At 37.9% G+C, this 14867-nt stretch overlaps 2 protein-coding genes and 1 long non-coding RNA gene across 3 annotated transcripts; 2 read left to right on the top strand and 1 right to left on the bottom strand.

Moving 5' to 3' along the window:
* The first annotated feature begins 828 nt into the window (after positions 1 to 828).
* LOC133734177 (uncharacterized) lies at positions 829 to 6266 on the top strand. Its single transcript, XM_062161812.1, has 14 exons — positions 829 to 1064; positions 1242 to 1309; positions 1646 to 1867; positions 2326 to 2420; positions 2713 to 2903; positions 3028 to 3206; positions 3876 to 4217; positions 4299 to 4363; positions 4539 to 4587; positions 4672 to 4825; positions 4989 to 5073; positions 5165 to 5234; positions 5341 to 5481; positions 5761 to 6266. The coding sequence occupies exons 1-14, from the start codon at positions 962 to 964 to the stop codon at positions 6088 to 6090; spliced, it is 2094 nt and encodes a 697-aa protein (XP_062017796.1). The 5' UTR covers positions 829 to 961; the 3' UTR covers positions 6091 to 6266.
* A 106-nt stretch (positions 6267 to 6372) lies between these two features.
* LOC133734178 (uncharacterized) lies at positions 6373 to 7196 on the bottom strand. The gene is made up of 2 exons (XM_062161813.1): positions 6767 to 7196; positions 6373 to 6661 (listed from the first exon to the last, which is right to left on the bottom strand). Exons 1-2 carry the CDS (start codon positions 7012 to 7014, stop codon positions 6547 to 6549), a joined length of 363 nt encoding a protein of 120 aa, XP_062017797.1. The 5' UTR covers positions 7015 to 7196; the 3' UTR covers positions 6373 to 6546.
* Positions 7197 to 8021: 825 nt separating this feature from the next.
* On the top strand, positions 8022 to 11038 carry LOC133727750 (uncharacterized). Its single transcript, XR_009855337.1, has 3 exons — positions 8022 to 8598; positions 9575 to 9689; positions 10490 to 11038. It is a non-coding gene; the product is annotated as an uncharacterized LOC133727750 (long non-coding RNA).
* Positions 11039 to 14867: the final 3829 nt, after the last annotated feature.

The following is a 14867-nucleotide window of genomic DNA, read 5'->3' as shown; positions in this document are numbered from 1 at the left end:
GCGGGTATGGCCCTCTGGAGAAGACAGCCGCCGGAACTTGCAGTGGTGGTGGTGTTGCTCAGAGCAGTTTCCTGGGCTTTGAGTTGGGCCTGGGGTTCTGGGTTTGAATCTAAGCTTGGGCTGGCTGGGCCTAGTTCATGGGCTATTAAGGAGGGTGCCTGGCCACCCTCATTTGTTACTTAGTGACTTGGGCAAGCCCGGCCCAAGAGTTTGACCTACTTGGGCATATTTGGGGCAACCTACGGTCTTCAAGTGCCAATCTATTCAGATCATGACTTCTTCGAAAGTTGGTAATTATCTCGGATGTGATTGGTGTATTTCAAGCGGCTTATGGATAAGGAGGTACTCCTATTTGTTGGCTAGGAAGTGGCTTTCTGTTGGTACCACAATTGCGTGATTGGCTAATGGGAGGCTAGTGAATGATTTTGCCCTAGAAGACATGAAGTTTTTTTGTTTATAAGTTTGCTAACTATAGCGAGCTTATCATTGACTTGTAATGAGTTTGCTTCGCTTAGATTAGGGTTTCCGAATTTTCTTACCAGTTGGTGCAGCTAGACTCTAGCTATTGGCTGAATGCCGACTATTGATCCTAATGATATCAATTTCTATTAAAAAAAAAAAGATTGAAATATGTTAACTTTAAATGAATATTTCCAATAAATAAAGGATTTACTACAGCAAATTTCACGTAAATTGACATTCAAATGTAGTTTTAAATTATTCAGCACTATGGGGAAGAAAAAAAAATAAAATGAAAAAAATAAATTTGAAAAAAATATATATAAAATGAAAGCTGTCTGTGTCAGAGTCTCTGTATCCAGACTAAACTGAGCGCCATGGTGCTTCTCCACTTCTCCCTCTAAAAAACACAACCAAACCTGTCCTTTTTATTCTGACCCCTTTTTGCCCCAGTGTGAGAGAGGGCGGCCTCTTAACGTGCGCACCCCTGCGGGCGTAGGATATGGAGTCCCCCTCCTTCGTATCCAAAGCAAGGACAGCCTTCCATTCCGCCGCGGCTAAAGCGGAGCGAGTTCTCTCTGACTTGAAGCAACCCGATCGCCCAGGTCACCCCTTTTTTCCTTCTCTCTATTTCAAATTTAGTCTCCTCCAATTTCAGTTTCCCTTTTACTGCCTCAGACTTGCATTTGACTTTTCCCTATATATCCTATTTTCCTCCTCCCGAGATTTTAATTTACTCCAATTTTTGCTGAATTTTGTGTTTTGAATTTTGATCGGTGTAGATTCCGATAAGACGTCGCCGAGGATTTTGATCCAGCAAGCCGAGGATGAATCGCCGGGGGAGTCGAGGGTGAGGTTTTTGTTTTATGTGTTGTATGTTTGTTGGTTAGAGAATCAGTTTCGGTTGACTCGAGGATTTTTGCTTTTGTGTTTTTGTGGAATTGGAAATGTAGGATCGTTTAGGTTGAATTTATGTTTTGCGTATTACATAAAATCATTTCCTGGAAATGAATTGTAGTTATGTGTGACATGAAATCGGGTTGACTTGAGTTGAGCTACATTGTCGAATCAGGCTTAGTTGAGTACATGTTTTCAGTGTGCGGAATGTGTTAATTTGAAGGTCGGATCATTTACAGTATGCGGAATGCGTTGATTTCAGTTTTTTTTTTTGAATGAAATGGTGCAGGGTTTCCATGAATCAAAGGCTTTGAGGTGGAGACCTCCGAATATAGGGACAAAGCAGGAATGGCAGGACAGGAAGCAAGAATGGCAGGATAAGTTGAGGAATATTGGAAAAGGAAAGAAAGGAGTTGAAGATACAGAGAAGGCCGAGTATTCGTCCATGGCTGTTCCTTATTATGATGAAAATTTGTACATTCTGAACATGAAAAATGATATGGAAGCAAAGGTAATTTTGTTTCTTTACATCTTTTTTTTTTCTTCCTCTGCATTATGAATGGTTTAGATGAATTACATCAAAAGGTAACTCCATCTTTTAGTTCTCCAACCTTTTCGTTATACATTTTTATTTTCACTATATAATTACATCATATTCACGGATCAGAAGGTAGAGCCTAGTGGGCTGGCTTGTCATTTTCTTAGGAAATATAAATTTTTTTTTTTTTTTTTTTTATAGCTCAGAAATACTTGAGTGAGGTTTTTAAAATATTCCATATTAAGAAATTTGGTGATATAAATCCTTTTCTAGTTGTAATTGTGAATGAGATGAATGTAACCGGTAGGGACCGAAAAACCAGCCTGGAATTTTGTGATGTTTAACTAGTTTACTCAACTTATATGTCCTTTTGCATCAATTAATTCCTTTTTCTTTCCATTAATGATAAATTGATATTTGATATTTGCAAGGGGGCAGAATTAATTCCCTCAGTTGAAAGCTTAGCTGCGGACAACATAGTGATTCCGCCATTATCTGTTATGAGGCAATTGGCCACAGCTGTTGAGTAAGTCTTTGTATTCTGGTCATTGCTTGAACTGTACACTCTCTCGGATGAAATCTTTACAACTGTTTCAGTCCACTTCTGTAGGAAATTATCTAATTGCAACCATTCATCATTGTGAATACCTATATTATCTTAATGCAGAACAATAGTCGTTCTTCTTTTAGGTGGAAATGAATGTGTTTTCTTACTTTGTATAATTGGAAACAATCTTGAAATTTAATGTAATTAACATTGCAGTTTATACATGATTACCTAACTTTCTGGCCCTAAAGATTTTGCAACCTTTATCCAGGGCTGGAAAGAAGTCTAAATCAATGAAAGATCTTTTGGCATCATCAGGAAATTCCTCACCAGTCAGAGAGAGGGGGGGTCTGAGTCTCTCTGCTGTGAAGTCATTAGTGCTTCGTGAAAAGGAGGAAAAGCCATCCGATTTTGGTCATAATGAGAAAGTCCTATCATTGATTCACTCTCTATTTGATGCAGGTAGATGCATACGTTAGGTGACCTCATGGAAGTAACTTCCTCTTTATTGTTTTGTCTTTAAGCTTTATATATTATCTTGTTATGATCTTTCACTTCCGTTGTAATATGTGCAAGATATTCGCAGAGGGAAATTTTCTAAGGCGGAAGATCGATTCTGGTTCAGACACGATTACCATGGCATCTATACCAAAAGATATTCATGGTGCTCCTCCTGAAAGCCTTGTAGTTAAGTTAGCTGAAGTCATTGGGAGCTTCAGAACCCTTAAGAAAATGACACTGTTTTGGTGTAGTGTTGTTTCCGAAGTAAGTTCTGTACAAAGTTTGAGGTATTTAAAATTATGAAGTAAATTATGATATGAAAAGGAGAAATACAATGCTACACTTCTAGCTGCTTGTTTAATAACCAGAACACTTTATATATTTTCTGGAACTGAACACTGAATATATTTGTGATAATGTGTTGAAACTTATTATTTAAACTTCTTTTTTATTTTTATAGAGTTTTAGTTTCAGTGGTGAACTGTGATATGGATGATTTCTGTGATGCTTTAGTGCATTCTAGTGAGAGAAAAGAAAAGGAAAACGAGAAATATAAGCTGGCAGTTCTACTTGCTTGTTTAACAGCCAATACACCTATATTTTGGAAAGTCACCTTTTCTTTGAACAAGTGTTTATATTTAGCTTTCAGCATTTGTAAATCCTGAGGTGAAACACATTATACTGGGCCAATAAATTCATAGATATAGTTTCAGGTGCAAAAGGAATGTGCAAAATTTATGTCCAGATTTAATATGTTTAAGTGCAAGATTCTCCTACCTTGTAGAATTTGAGTCAGAAAATTTCTCATTCTGTTAAATTTAAAAGTTCTTCAATGTTTAGTAATTTCCTCAACTGGATTTGAATATATAATTTCCTGTTTTATCAAATAATATTATGTTGACCTAGTATGCTTTGAATTTTCTTCACATGCAGCTTAGAAGACTTTGGTCTGAAGAAGCATATGTACCTAGCATTCCTGTGGATGAGATTCCAGATCTGAATTCTTGTCTTTTGTACCAGCGGTTGCAAGTTATCAATTGTTGTGTTTCCAGGAAAAGGCGACGTGATATTGCCACTGAAACACTAGAGTTTGTAATTAGAGAAGCCAGTCCAAACGCTGAAGAATCATCCGTTTCTACAGACAATGCTGCGGGCCCTGTTTTGTATGCTCGAATAAGCACTGGGGAACTGGTTCTCCGATTAGGTGCTGATCGCCCATACGGTAACCTAAAAATGTTGGAAACTGGTGAACCTATGTATACCCCTGTAACTCAGGTATGTATAACAGTTTCTGCTCGAAAGATAGCTATTTTAACTTGCTCCCGTAATGAGGTCTATGTGCACTGTCACATGTAGGAAGGACCTTTACTTACTGAAGATCTGATCAAGGAAACAGAGGAGTTTGTGCTTCGAACAGGAAGGTTTGTGTCTGAATTACTTAGTAGCCAGTTTTTCAGTTCCAGGTCATTTCACATAGGCAAGTCTATTTTCAGAAGTTCACTGACATAAAGATGTACATATCTAGAAAATATGCATATTTGATAATCTAATCCATCTAGACACTGTTTGACAAATGGCCTTATCTTTTCTGGTCAGTGTTGGTGCTGGATGTTCTCAACTCCTCTCTGACATGCAGGCTTTCAAGGTTTCCCCTATTGAATAAAATTTACAGATCCACTGAATGTTTCATTGGTTAAGTCAACTAAGTTCTGCTTATTATCATATGTAGGCTGCAAATCCTGGTTGTATTTTGGAAGATTTTGTTAGATGGCATTCTCCTCCCGACTGGACAGAGGCTGAGCCAAGTACCGAGGCTGAATCTCTGGATGGTAATGACGTATCATCCGCAAGAGGCCAATTAAGTAGCCGAATGCAAAAAGCAGGTGCTGCCTCTTTCTGTCTTTCATTGCTATATGTTATCTTGCATCAGAGATATGTATATCCATTGTTAACAGTTGTATGACGATGGTTTATACATCTAGCAGTTGCAAATGCAACCACATTTGAATTTCATTAAAATTTCCTATGGTTATGCTTCAATGCTAGGCAATCTCTGGCATGAGCTATGGGATACATCCAAACCAGTTCCAGCAGTAAAACAAGTACCCCTCTTTGACGAGGACTTAGCTGTGTAAGTTGGAAGTATTGCTAGTTTTGTTTTACCGGTTTTTGATTTTACTAAAGACTACAGGCTGACAAAAATATTATCATGCATCCTGTAGGGAAGGTATTCTGGATGGTTTTGAGGACATATCACCTTCTGAGCTTTTTGAGCAGCTGTTTATTTCTTTGGTAAGTTCATTTCGTATTATATTATTTGTGCTCTTTCTATATGGATAAGTACATTTCGGTCCTGATATTCTATGCTAATGATGCCCCCTTGTTATGCAATCTTCAGCTTGGTTTAGGGTTTGTAATTGCTGAGGCCAAATTGTCCACTAACAGCGATTTTTCAAAGCTGTTCTATGAATGCAAGGACTTTGTGGTATCCACTTGTCAAGGCAAAATGTGGACAGAGAAGGTTGACGAGCTTTGTCAGGTATGGATCCACATGATTAAACCAGGGTTGATAGTTATAATGCAAATCATTTGGATTTGAAATGAGATCCTTCCTACGCCGTTTAAATTTAACCTTGATAAGCGTATACTTTGATTATGGATTCCATGCCTGATGGGAGTATTTTGTCCATGTTTTCTGTCAACGTCCAATTTTTTACGGTGGAGACTCAATCGTATGTTGAGGCTATGATACTCAATCCAATATGTTCACTATTGAGATCTAGATCTTCTGAAACTATTTAGCCAATCTGTGGTACAGGTATTTGAAACAGTTGAGGCTATGATACTCAATCCAGAGGAAGTCCTAAGAATAATGAAGCAGCCGGAAGAAACCATGACCCCTTCTCCTTCTAGTGAACCAAAAAGTCGTTTCAGGCGACTGACCCTCAACTTCGGTGGCAAAGATAGACAGTTGAAAAAATCAGCTTCTAAGGACCAGAAGAACTCACAAAGCCCTGGTAGCCAACCATTTTCAAGTTTCTTTGACAACAAGTCATCATTATTTTCAAAAAAGCCTCCTAAGCCTGAAAGTGCATCCCCTGTTGAAAAACCGTCAATTACGGAAGACAATGATTGGACAGTTGTTTAGATTTAACTCCTTTTATTTTTATTTTTTCAATTTTTTTCCCGGTTACTGTTGCTGGAAAATGTAAATTGTTTTAAGCAAAACGAGCTAATGGGGATTACCATTAGCCACATCCAAAATTAATTTCTTGTTTGATTACAGAGGAATGAAGAATGAAATAGAATTTTTCTTGGCCTGCATTGTCATATAATCTGTTCAAATTTTTTTTTTTTTTGGTTAAACAAGTTTATTCAAGACCTGAAAGAATGCACAACAGCATAAGAACTATTTCAGAATCCGGTAAACTGAAGTTCAAAATTTTGGGTGTGTTAAAATTAGCTTATCAAGGACAAGTATTACATTTGTAAATTGCATTATTGCAACCCTCCACCTCAAACTAGTTAAAAAAGAAAAAAGCAAAAAAAAAATCAGAAGATTAAAACCTACGTCTTCATGAGGTTGTGCTTGCTTTCCTCATCTTTATATAAGATCCTCATCTTCCTCATCCTCGCTCGACTTGTTGAACCCAAAATATTCAGAAATGAGATTCGGCACAATGAAATTCGAAAACACGTAGGCGAAAAGAAGAATCCCACTGTGATACAAAGGAAATAAAAAGAAAATTATATCAGATTAGAATCAATGTGTATGGAAATGTGTTACAACAGTAAATGACGTTGATGGAGGTGAAAGAACCAACCCAACTTGAAGGAGGACCGAGATGTCGCCGGACTTGGCAGGGGGAGTGACACCAAGAACAATGGCATTGTAATTGTGCATGGCCCTGCAACTGGTTCCCAGTGAGAGATGGAGTTGTTGGCTCTGTGAAGCAAGCTTGATAGGTTCATTGGTGGAAAGCCAAAGCAGCTTAGTACTTCCCAGAAGGCGTTTGTGTTTTAGCCTAGTATGCATGGGAAGCAATGCAGAGCGAGACTGAATGGACCTCATTGTGTTTGGCAGAGAGAGAGAGAGTTTCTTTTGCAGCTTTGTTTATTGTTAATTTGTTATGGTTTTCCAGAGTCGTAATGGAGACCTTGGATAACGTTTTTGGTAGGATTGGTCTCGGCTGAAGAAGGGGAGATTGATTATTTCCTCACCTGCCTTTGAGGAGAGTGGTTCCACGCGCTAGATGTGTGGAATGTGGGTTCTATTGAACAAGGCAAACCATGAGGTTATTTATAGCATACGCCCACAATTTTTTTTTTTTTTTTTTGGTGAAATACGCCCACAAAATTTGAAATTCTTAACAGCCAATTGCAAAATAATAAGATGAGAATGAAAAACCGAGGCCACAACCTGGGACAACCAATCAAACAACCGAGGCCCAATATTAAACATAATTCAATTTTTTATTTTACATATATATAAAAGTAGGCATAGATTTTTTGGGCCCATGAAATCGAGGGCCATAGGCAGGCCTATTGGGCTTGTACCCAGAGTTGGCCCTGGGTGCCGTCTGTGTGTGTGTATTATTTATTCATTCAGAGATGACGTCTGCTTTGTCTTAAAAAGAGAACATCCTCCCCATTCAAAAAAAGAACAGAAAAGGAGGACCCTCTTTATTTAGATGATGAACTCGTCAATATTTTAGGTCCTCCTGCTAGGATCATTTTGACAAAAGATATCAAAATTATTAAAAAATTAACAATTTGATTTTCATATACATCGTTTCAGCTTTATCTGGCGAACTATATTTATTTATAAGGGAAATGATGGAAAAAGTCACATTAGAGTGTGAAATGATAAAAATGTCACCTACTTTCCCACTTGATAAATATATCCATTATGAATTGGTAGTAATATTAATTTAGTCCTTATTAATAATTAGGTGAGGTTAAAAAAGGTTAGTTTTTAGTTTTTCTAATTCCCATTCTGCCCTTAAGTCAAAAATGCTAAAGCTCAAATTTTCTCTCTCTTGTTCTTGTTCTTGGCTATTTCGGAGAGAGACAAAGGGAAGGAGCAAAAAATTTCCAATTCCAATAGGATTCTCAAGCCAGCCTTCTCAGAACATCAAGGCTCGATTGCTTGAAGAGGTTCCCAAGTTGCAGAGATTGGCTGTAAAGAAGGTGGAGAGGAGGAGAACGGTCACTCCTCGACCTAATTCTTTAGATTTGAGGGCCGGGAATGGAGCTGCAGGCGGCGGTGAAATGTCGGCGGCTCAGAAGCTGTTGGTCACTTCGACGAGGAGTTTATCGGTTTCGTTTCATGGCGAGTCGTACGCGCTCCAGGTGAGTAAAGCGAAGCGACCACCGTCTCTGATTGCGAGGAAAGGGATGCCGGAGCGAAGGAAGGCTTCGACTCAGGCGAGGCCGGATCAGAGCGAGAATTCCAGACTGATGGAGCAGTACCGGTGGCCGCCGAGGTTGAGGCCGGACACTTGTATGACTAGGAACTTGGATTGTACGGTGGAGATGAAGAAATTGAATGGATCTGGCTCCAATGTGGTTAGGGCATTGCAAAATTCACTGGGGAATGATCTTGATGGGAGATTGAGCTAATGCTGCACTAGCTGCACAGAGGTCGAATGCAGAGGTATGGCTTCTGGACTTAATCCCCATTGTCTTGAATATACAATAATTGTGTTTTGCTTACATTGGATGGCATAAGTTTGTATTGTTATATTTTTCTTGTTTCTCTGAGCCTTGATTTATATGGAAATATTTGAATGCTTTTCTGCTTCTTATACATGATTATCTATGCAATTCGTTTTGCTGCAATTCAGGTTTTTGGTAACTTATTGGTATGGCACCCCTTTCACTTTTGTTATAACAGTATTGTCAGTAATTTCTGAAATGATCAAAGTTGGACTAGTAGATAGAGATCTGTAATGAAAACTAGGTTAGTGTTGTGTGGTTTGTGAAAACTTGTATATTGAAGATATATGCTTTAATACTGATGGAATTTAAGGTCATTCTGGTTTCTTCTTTCTATGTCATTAAATGATAGGTTATCATGCGAAGCATATTCTTGCATAAAGAAGCGTTTGATATATGTCACTAGGCAAAATTTTCATTTTCTGCTTCCTCCTAAAGGCTCTGATTTAATGAATGCATCTGGCTACAGATATAAGATATGAGCACCTGTAGGGTGGGTTAGCTTGATAGCTTGTTTACATGAAAATAATTGAATATTGATAGGTCGTTTACACGATGATTCAGGTTTGACTCTCTGCTTGTTGGGTGGGATAGAGCATTGTATTTTTGCGTATTTCTATGGGAGAATATTAGGCTCTTGCTGTGTTTCTTTTATCATACTAGCGCCCTCGTCCATGTGAAAATTGAAATAGTTATGACTTATGAGTGGATGCTAGTCAGTAAAATTTTTGGTTGGAAAGGATTCTAAAATATTGTGGATACTCACTACCCCTTTAAACTCTGGGGTTTGTGTTAAATTATTTGAATGTTTACAAGATATACTATGTTATAAGTGTTGGATTTTTCTGTTTCAATAAATCAAATCGTTTAACTGAAATTTTTGTTGTCCTACTGGAATTCCTGCTTTTCATCAGAGAATACAATGCGTGAGAAACAACTTCAAAACTCCGGGAATCTGTTAGAGCCAAAAGAACTGAGTTACAATTGCTGAGGCAAAATTTGAAGCTAACTTCCATTCTCCAGGGGCAAGTAAGATCTCTGATCAATGACTGCATTCTTGTTCCATTTGATTGAATCTTTTGGCTGATTTTGTTTGAATTTTTCTAATTGTTGTCATGTGAGCGGTTTGTTGAAGTTCTATCATATACTTCTTAAAAGTTTCAATAATTAGATTTTTATCTGGTATTAAATATCAGTTGGTCCCAGTTTTTTCATGTGACCTTGAGGGACTGAGCCTGCAATCTGAAGTTGATTACTAGAATATTAAATAGCCTCCAGGCCGTTGGTTTGGTTTTGTCCTGAGGAATTAAGTTCTAGCAAAATAGCTTGAAATGCTTAGTTTTGTGGTATGGGAATAGAAATGATGGTAATCTTACTATGTTTTGTTGTCCGTGAAGTTTGTAACTAGATATTAATATGGATTCTAGAACAAGGGATTCTGTACTTGTTGTGTTATTTCTCTAGTTGTATAAGGATTCTTTACTGTCAAAGTAGTGTCCAGTTGAACAGATTAATTGTTTAGTTTTCCAGTTGATATTGTTTTCTTGCACTGGCTAGAATTGGTTGGAATACAAATATAATGAATTGATTCCCAGTGGTACCGAGTCTTATTGATGTCATCATTCCTTGCTTGGTTATTAACTTGATATTCTATAAAAAACAGTGTTTTTCTTAGACTGTGACACCATATTGCTCTTATTTTCTTATCATTAGTTTGCTAGTTGAATAGATGGTTAAAGGTTGGGTTTAGAGCTTTAGTGCTTATGTAGATTTATAGTCAATTTTGGGTGATCTTAAATGTATAGTTACTCATCCATACTTTTGATTAGGTCGCCGCAGTCGATGAGGCGGTGGTGACGACGAGGACGACGACGGGTATGGTCTTGATGCAGCTGCTGCAACATATTAATAATTTTGTGTTGTTGGGTTGCCAAGTTATTTATACTTTGTTTTGGTTTTTGTATGTTTGATGCAGCTGCTAATGCTAGAAAAATTCTGAAAAAAGAGAGGTTTAAGATGACAATATACAAACCGGAGGGTGGGAATGTAAACATCTACAAGCAGTTCAAGTTATACCATTCAGGTCTGGCTTTCAGCCAGAAATTGTGACCTTAAGAGATGAATCTAATGGAGTAAGAAGCTCGTGAGGGGGATCTTGCAATTTGCAAATGCTACTGATTTTCTTTTGTCATCTTCTTAGAATTAGTTATATATTTAAAAAGTTCCACCAAGGTTCTTATCAATAAATAGGCATCATATATTTGAATTACAATGCATTAGTTTTCATAACTCCGTCATTTACTAGAATGACAAAGTAATCTTTGCAATATCAAAATTTTGTAAGAAAAGAAAAGAAGGGCATACCTTTAGTTTATGAGATATGGTCAGTGACATGCAATGTGACATGGTCAGTTACTTAGTGACATATGATTAACAGTGACTTTACTATTAACTTGTGACTTGGCTACTAACAGTTACTTGGTTAATGACATGGTCAGTGACATGTAATGTGACATGGTCAGTTACTTGGTTAGTGACATGTGATTAACAGTGACTTGGCTACTGACAGTTACTTGGTTAGTGACATGTAATGTGACATGGTCAGTTACTTAGTTAATGACATGTGATTAACAGTGACTTAGCTACTGCCAGTTACTTGGTTAGTGACATGGTCAGTGACATGGTCAGTTACTTAGTTAGTGACATGTGATTAACAGTGACTTGGCTACTGACAGTTACTTGGTTAGTGACATGGTCAATTACTTAATTAGTGACATGTGATTAACAGTGACTTGGCTACTGACAGTTACTTGGTTAATGACATGGTCAGTGACATGTAATGTGACATGGTCAGTTACTTAGTTAGTGACATGTGATTAACAGTGACTTGGCTACTGACAGTTACTTGGTTAGTGACATGGTCAGTGACATGTAATGTGACATGGTCAGTTACGACATGGTCAGTTACTAGTAAGTGACATGTGATTAACAGTGACTTGGCTATTAACTTGTGACTTGGCTACTGACAGTTACTTGGTCAGTGACATGGTCAGTTACTTAGTTAGTGACATGTGATTAACAGTGACTTGGCTATCAACTTGTGACTTGGCTACTGACCAGTGACATGTTCATAACAGAAGGTCTATAAAAATAATGTTTCATTAAGGAAAACTAAACATACCAATGATGACACCATAAAAAGATAAAAAAGTTATTTGATTTGGTAAGCTAGAGTTTACAATTGGTCAGGTCAGTGACTTGCATCCTAAGCCATAAACAAATTTCTAAAATTTCTTTTGTCCTTGCTACTCTTCTTTTTCTTCTTGGCTAGAACTTCTGCTTCTTCTTCACTTTCTTCCCTCTCTTTTCTTTTACCCCGGCCCATGTGTCCTGTTTGTGTATCCTGTGCAAAATTTTGAAAATGAGAAGATCATCAATGACATGTTCATGATTGTGACATGACCAGTGACTTGAGGTTAATAGTGACATGGCCAGTGATCTCACTAACTAGGGACCTGACTTGACCAATGGCTTCACTGGCCAATGACATGACCAGTGACTTGATCAATGACTTAATTAGTGACATTGTCAGTGACATGCAATTATTACATAATTCAAATCATTCAACACCCAAAACCTATATCAGATTCAAAAATGGCATCGTAATTAGAAAATAAGTTCGGAAATTACCGCTGGAGATCGAGTCCAGTTGAGTTAGCAAATACTAAATTGCACCATAACGAACAGAGAGCAATTACAATAGCTAATTGGTTCTAAATATTGCAAGCAAATTGGACACTGGTGATGCACAAAAGCATTTATAATAATAAGCTTCATGCCATAGTAGACCACTTTAGGAAGAGTTGGTTCTGCATTTAACATATTGGTACATACCTTTGGGAAACATGTTCCAGAATGCTAATAATCACATCAGAGTCTATTTAGTCAACCAAACAATTGATCAAAAAAGGATAATTTGGGTAGCAGTTTACATTTACATGATAAACATCTCATGAACTAACAATCCAAACCAACGTTATTAGAGAAATTCAATGGTCTCCGGAAAAAGAAAAAGAAAAAGAGAGAGAGAGGGATCAAAGAGCACAAAGACAACTTCTTGATTAGAAAAGATGGGACTACAGCAGGCACTTTTACACGGACTTACATCGCAATACAACCTATCACAATAAGCATGATAAGGACACAAATTGATTAAAAACAACACTAACTGCAGGGGACACTATTGCCCTCTTAATTATGAATCGGAGAGAGATAGAATCAGATTTTGTGAAGCTACTTGGGTTTTCTTATAAGTATGAATGTGGTGGCAAACCCAATACATTCGCTAGACTACTTCAAGACATGAATCCTCTGTCAAAGACCCAAAAGCAACCAATGAGCAACTTCACTTTATATATACATTTCAGATAGTGCAATGCCAATAAGTACAATGTAAATATTTTCCAGATCTACCTAAAATCACACACAATAAGCAATTACACAGAGTAAGCACGAAAAAAAATAAAATCATAATTGAGCATCAAAATTCAAAAGTAATCCACAGCACAAGTCAAAACCACCACAGAACCAATTTTTGAAGCCAAAATTAACAGAATTAGGATCACATTACAGTCCACATTGACATTTCTAATGCAATTGCGATCGAGAAAACGATGAATCGATCGATGTTCGGGGAATGAGATCGAGTAGTACCTGCTTATACAGAGCGTAGAGGATGAGAGCGGACTCAGAGTTGAACTTGGCGCGAACGGCTTTAGAGGAGGAGCGAGGAGATCCGTCGAAACCGGCGTAGGAGGCCGCCACGTAGAACCGCTCAGGGTATTAGAGCCCCGAGCTCGCCCGATCTATAGCCATTTATACTCGCCCGAGCTCGCCTCTAACAATTAGCAGTGAAGATTGCCTTTGCGTCGTCGGAGCAAGAATTCAAGAGGCGCGACGGCGTTCGTGACAAGCGGTTCGATTCCGTCACCAGAGATTATGGTTACCACACGCGGAGCTCTATCGCCGGGTCAAGGCATGCAGGTGACCTAGGGCTTTGTTAGGAAGTGGCGGAGGTCGGAGGATCACTACTGATCGTCGAGCCATGGCGGTGAGGTCAGTTAAGAGAGGGGGGGGGGGGTTGATTATATTCTGAAATTGATTGAGAGAGAGATACCGGTGGCAGTTTTTGTAATTAAGTTTAACTCTAGTGGTATGTTATAAAGAGGTGACCTTAATTATCATGGAGATATTTGTGTTATCTATATTATAATAAGACACTTCAAAATGACCTCTTTTATCATTAGCCCTTATTTATAAACTACACAACAAACAAATAACCGAATGATTTAAACTAATGAATCATTACATATTGATCACATGTAGGGCTGTCAATGGGTCGTGTCGGGTTGGGTTCGTGTCAGGTCAAGGTATTTGTTTTGTCGCAAGAGACAAATCAAACCCAACCCATTTAATAATCGTGTCAAAAATTTAAACACAAACCCAACCTATTTATTAAACGGGTTACCCGTTTCCAACCCGCTTAATCCATTTAATAAATAGGTCGTGTAGTGTTAGACAAAATGACCCATTTAAAGGTTAACAATACGACCCATTTAACTAAAAAAATGCATAAATTGATTAAATTCTCTAAAAACTCCACAAGACGAAGTGTTTGGACTCAAAATGAACATTTTGGCCTAACAAGGCACGTCTTGGAGAAATTGAGCCAATATCAGTGGCTCAAGCTATATATTGTCGACAAGCTCGAAATATATATTTAGAGGCTAAATAAAGCCTACTATGGAAGTATGACAAGTCAACTTTAGTATATTTTCCTACTTCGGTTAGGAAAAACCGAGCTAGACAAGGAAGGAGGGGTGGCAGACTAACCAAATGAAATCTAAATGTGCTGAAACTTTCCAGATCCATTCTAGACAGCCCAAGGATCATTTCTTATGAAGAGTGCAAGAGCTTTTTTTGAGTGGAAGGCCTTCAAACAATCAGCCCAATTTTCTACAGAAGCAAAACTGGAAAACTGGACCTGTAAGAGGTCCAGCAGCATTTTCGGCCCAACCACATGGAATACAAATCTGAAAATTTGTCAGGATGATCTACACTCATAGTGGAACATTTCATATGAAGAAGTAGAAGACATATAATGAAGTCTTGTTAGAGAAATAATTGAAGGAATAAAGGGGCAGAAAC

This window comes from Rosa rugosa, chromosome 2, assembly GCF_958449725.1.
Source record: "Rosa rugosa chromosome 2, drRosRugo1.1, whole genome shotgun sequence".
In the NCBI taxonomy this organism is placed as follows: Eukaryota; Viridiplantae; Streptophyta; class Magnoliopsida; order Rosales; family Rosaceae; genus Rosa; species Rosa rugosa.
This window is presented reverse-complemented; position numbering and strand designations above follow the sequence as displayed.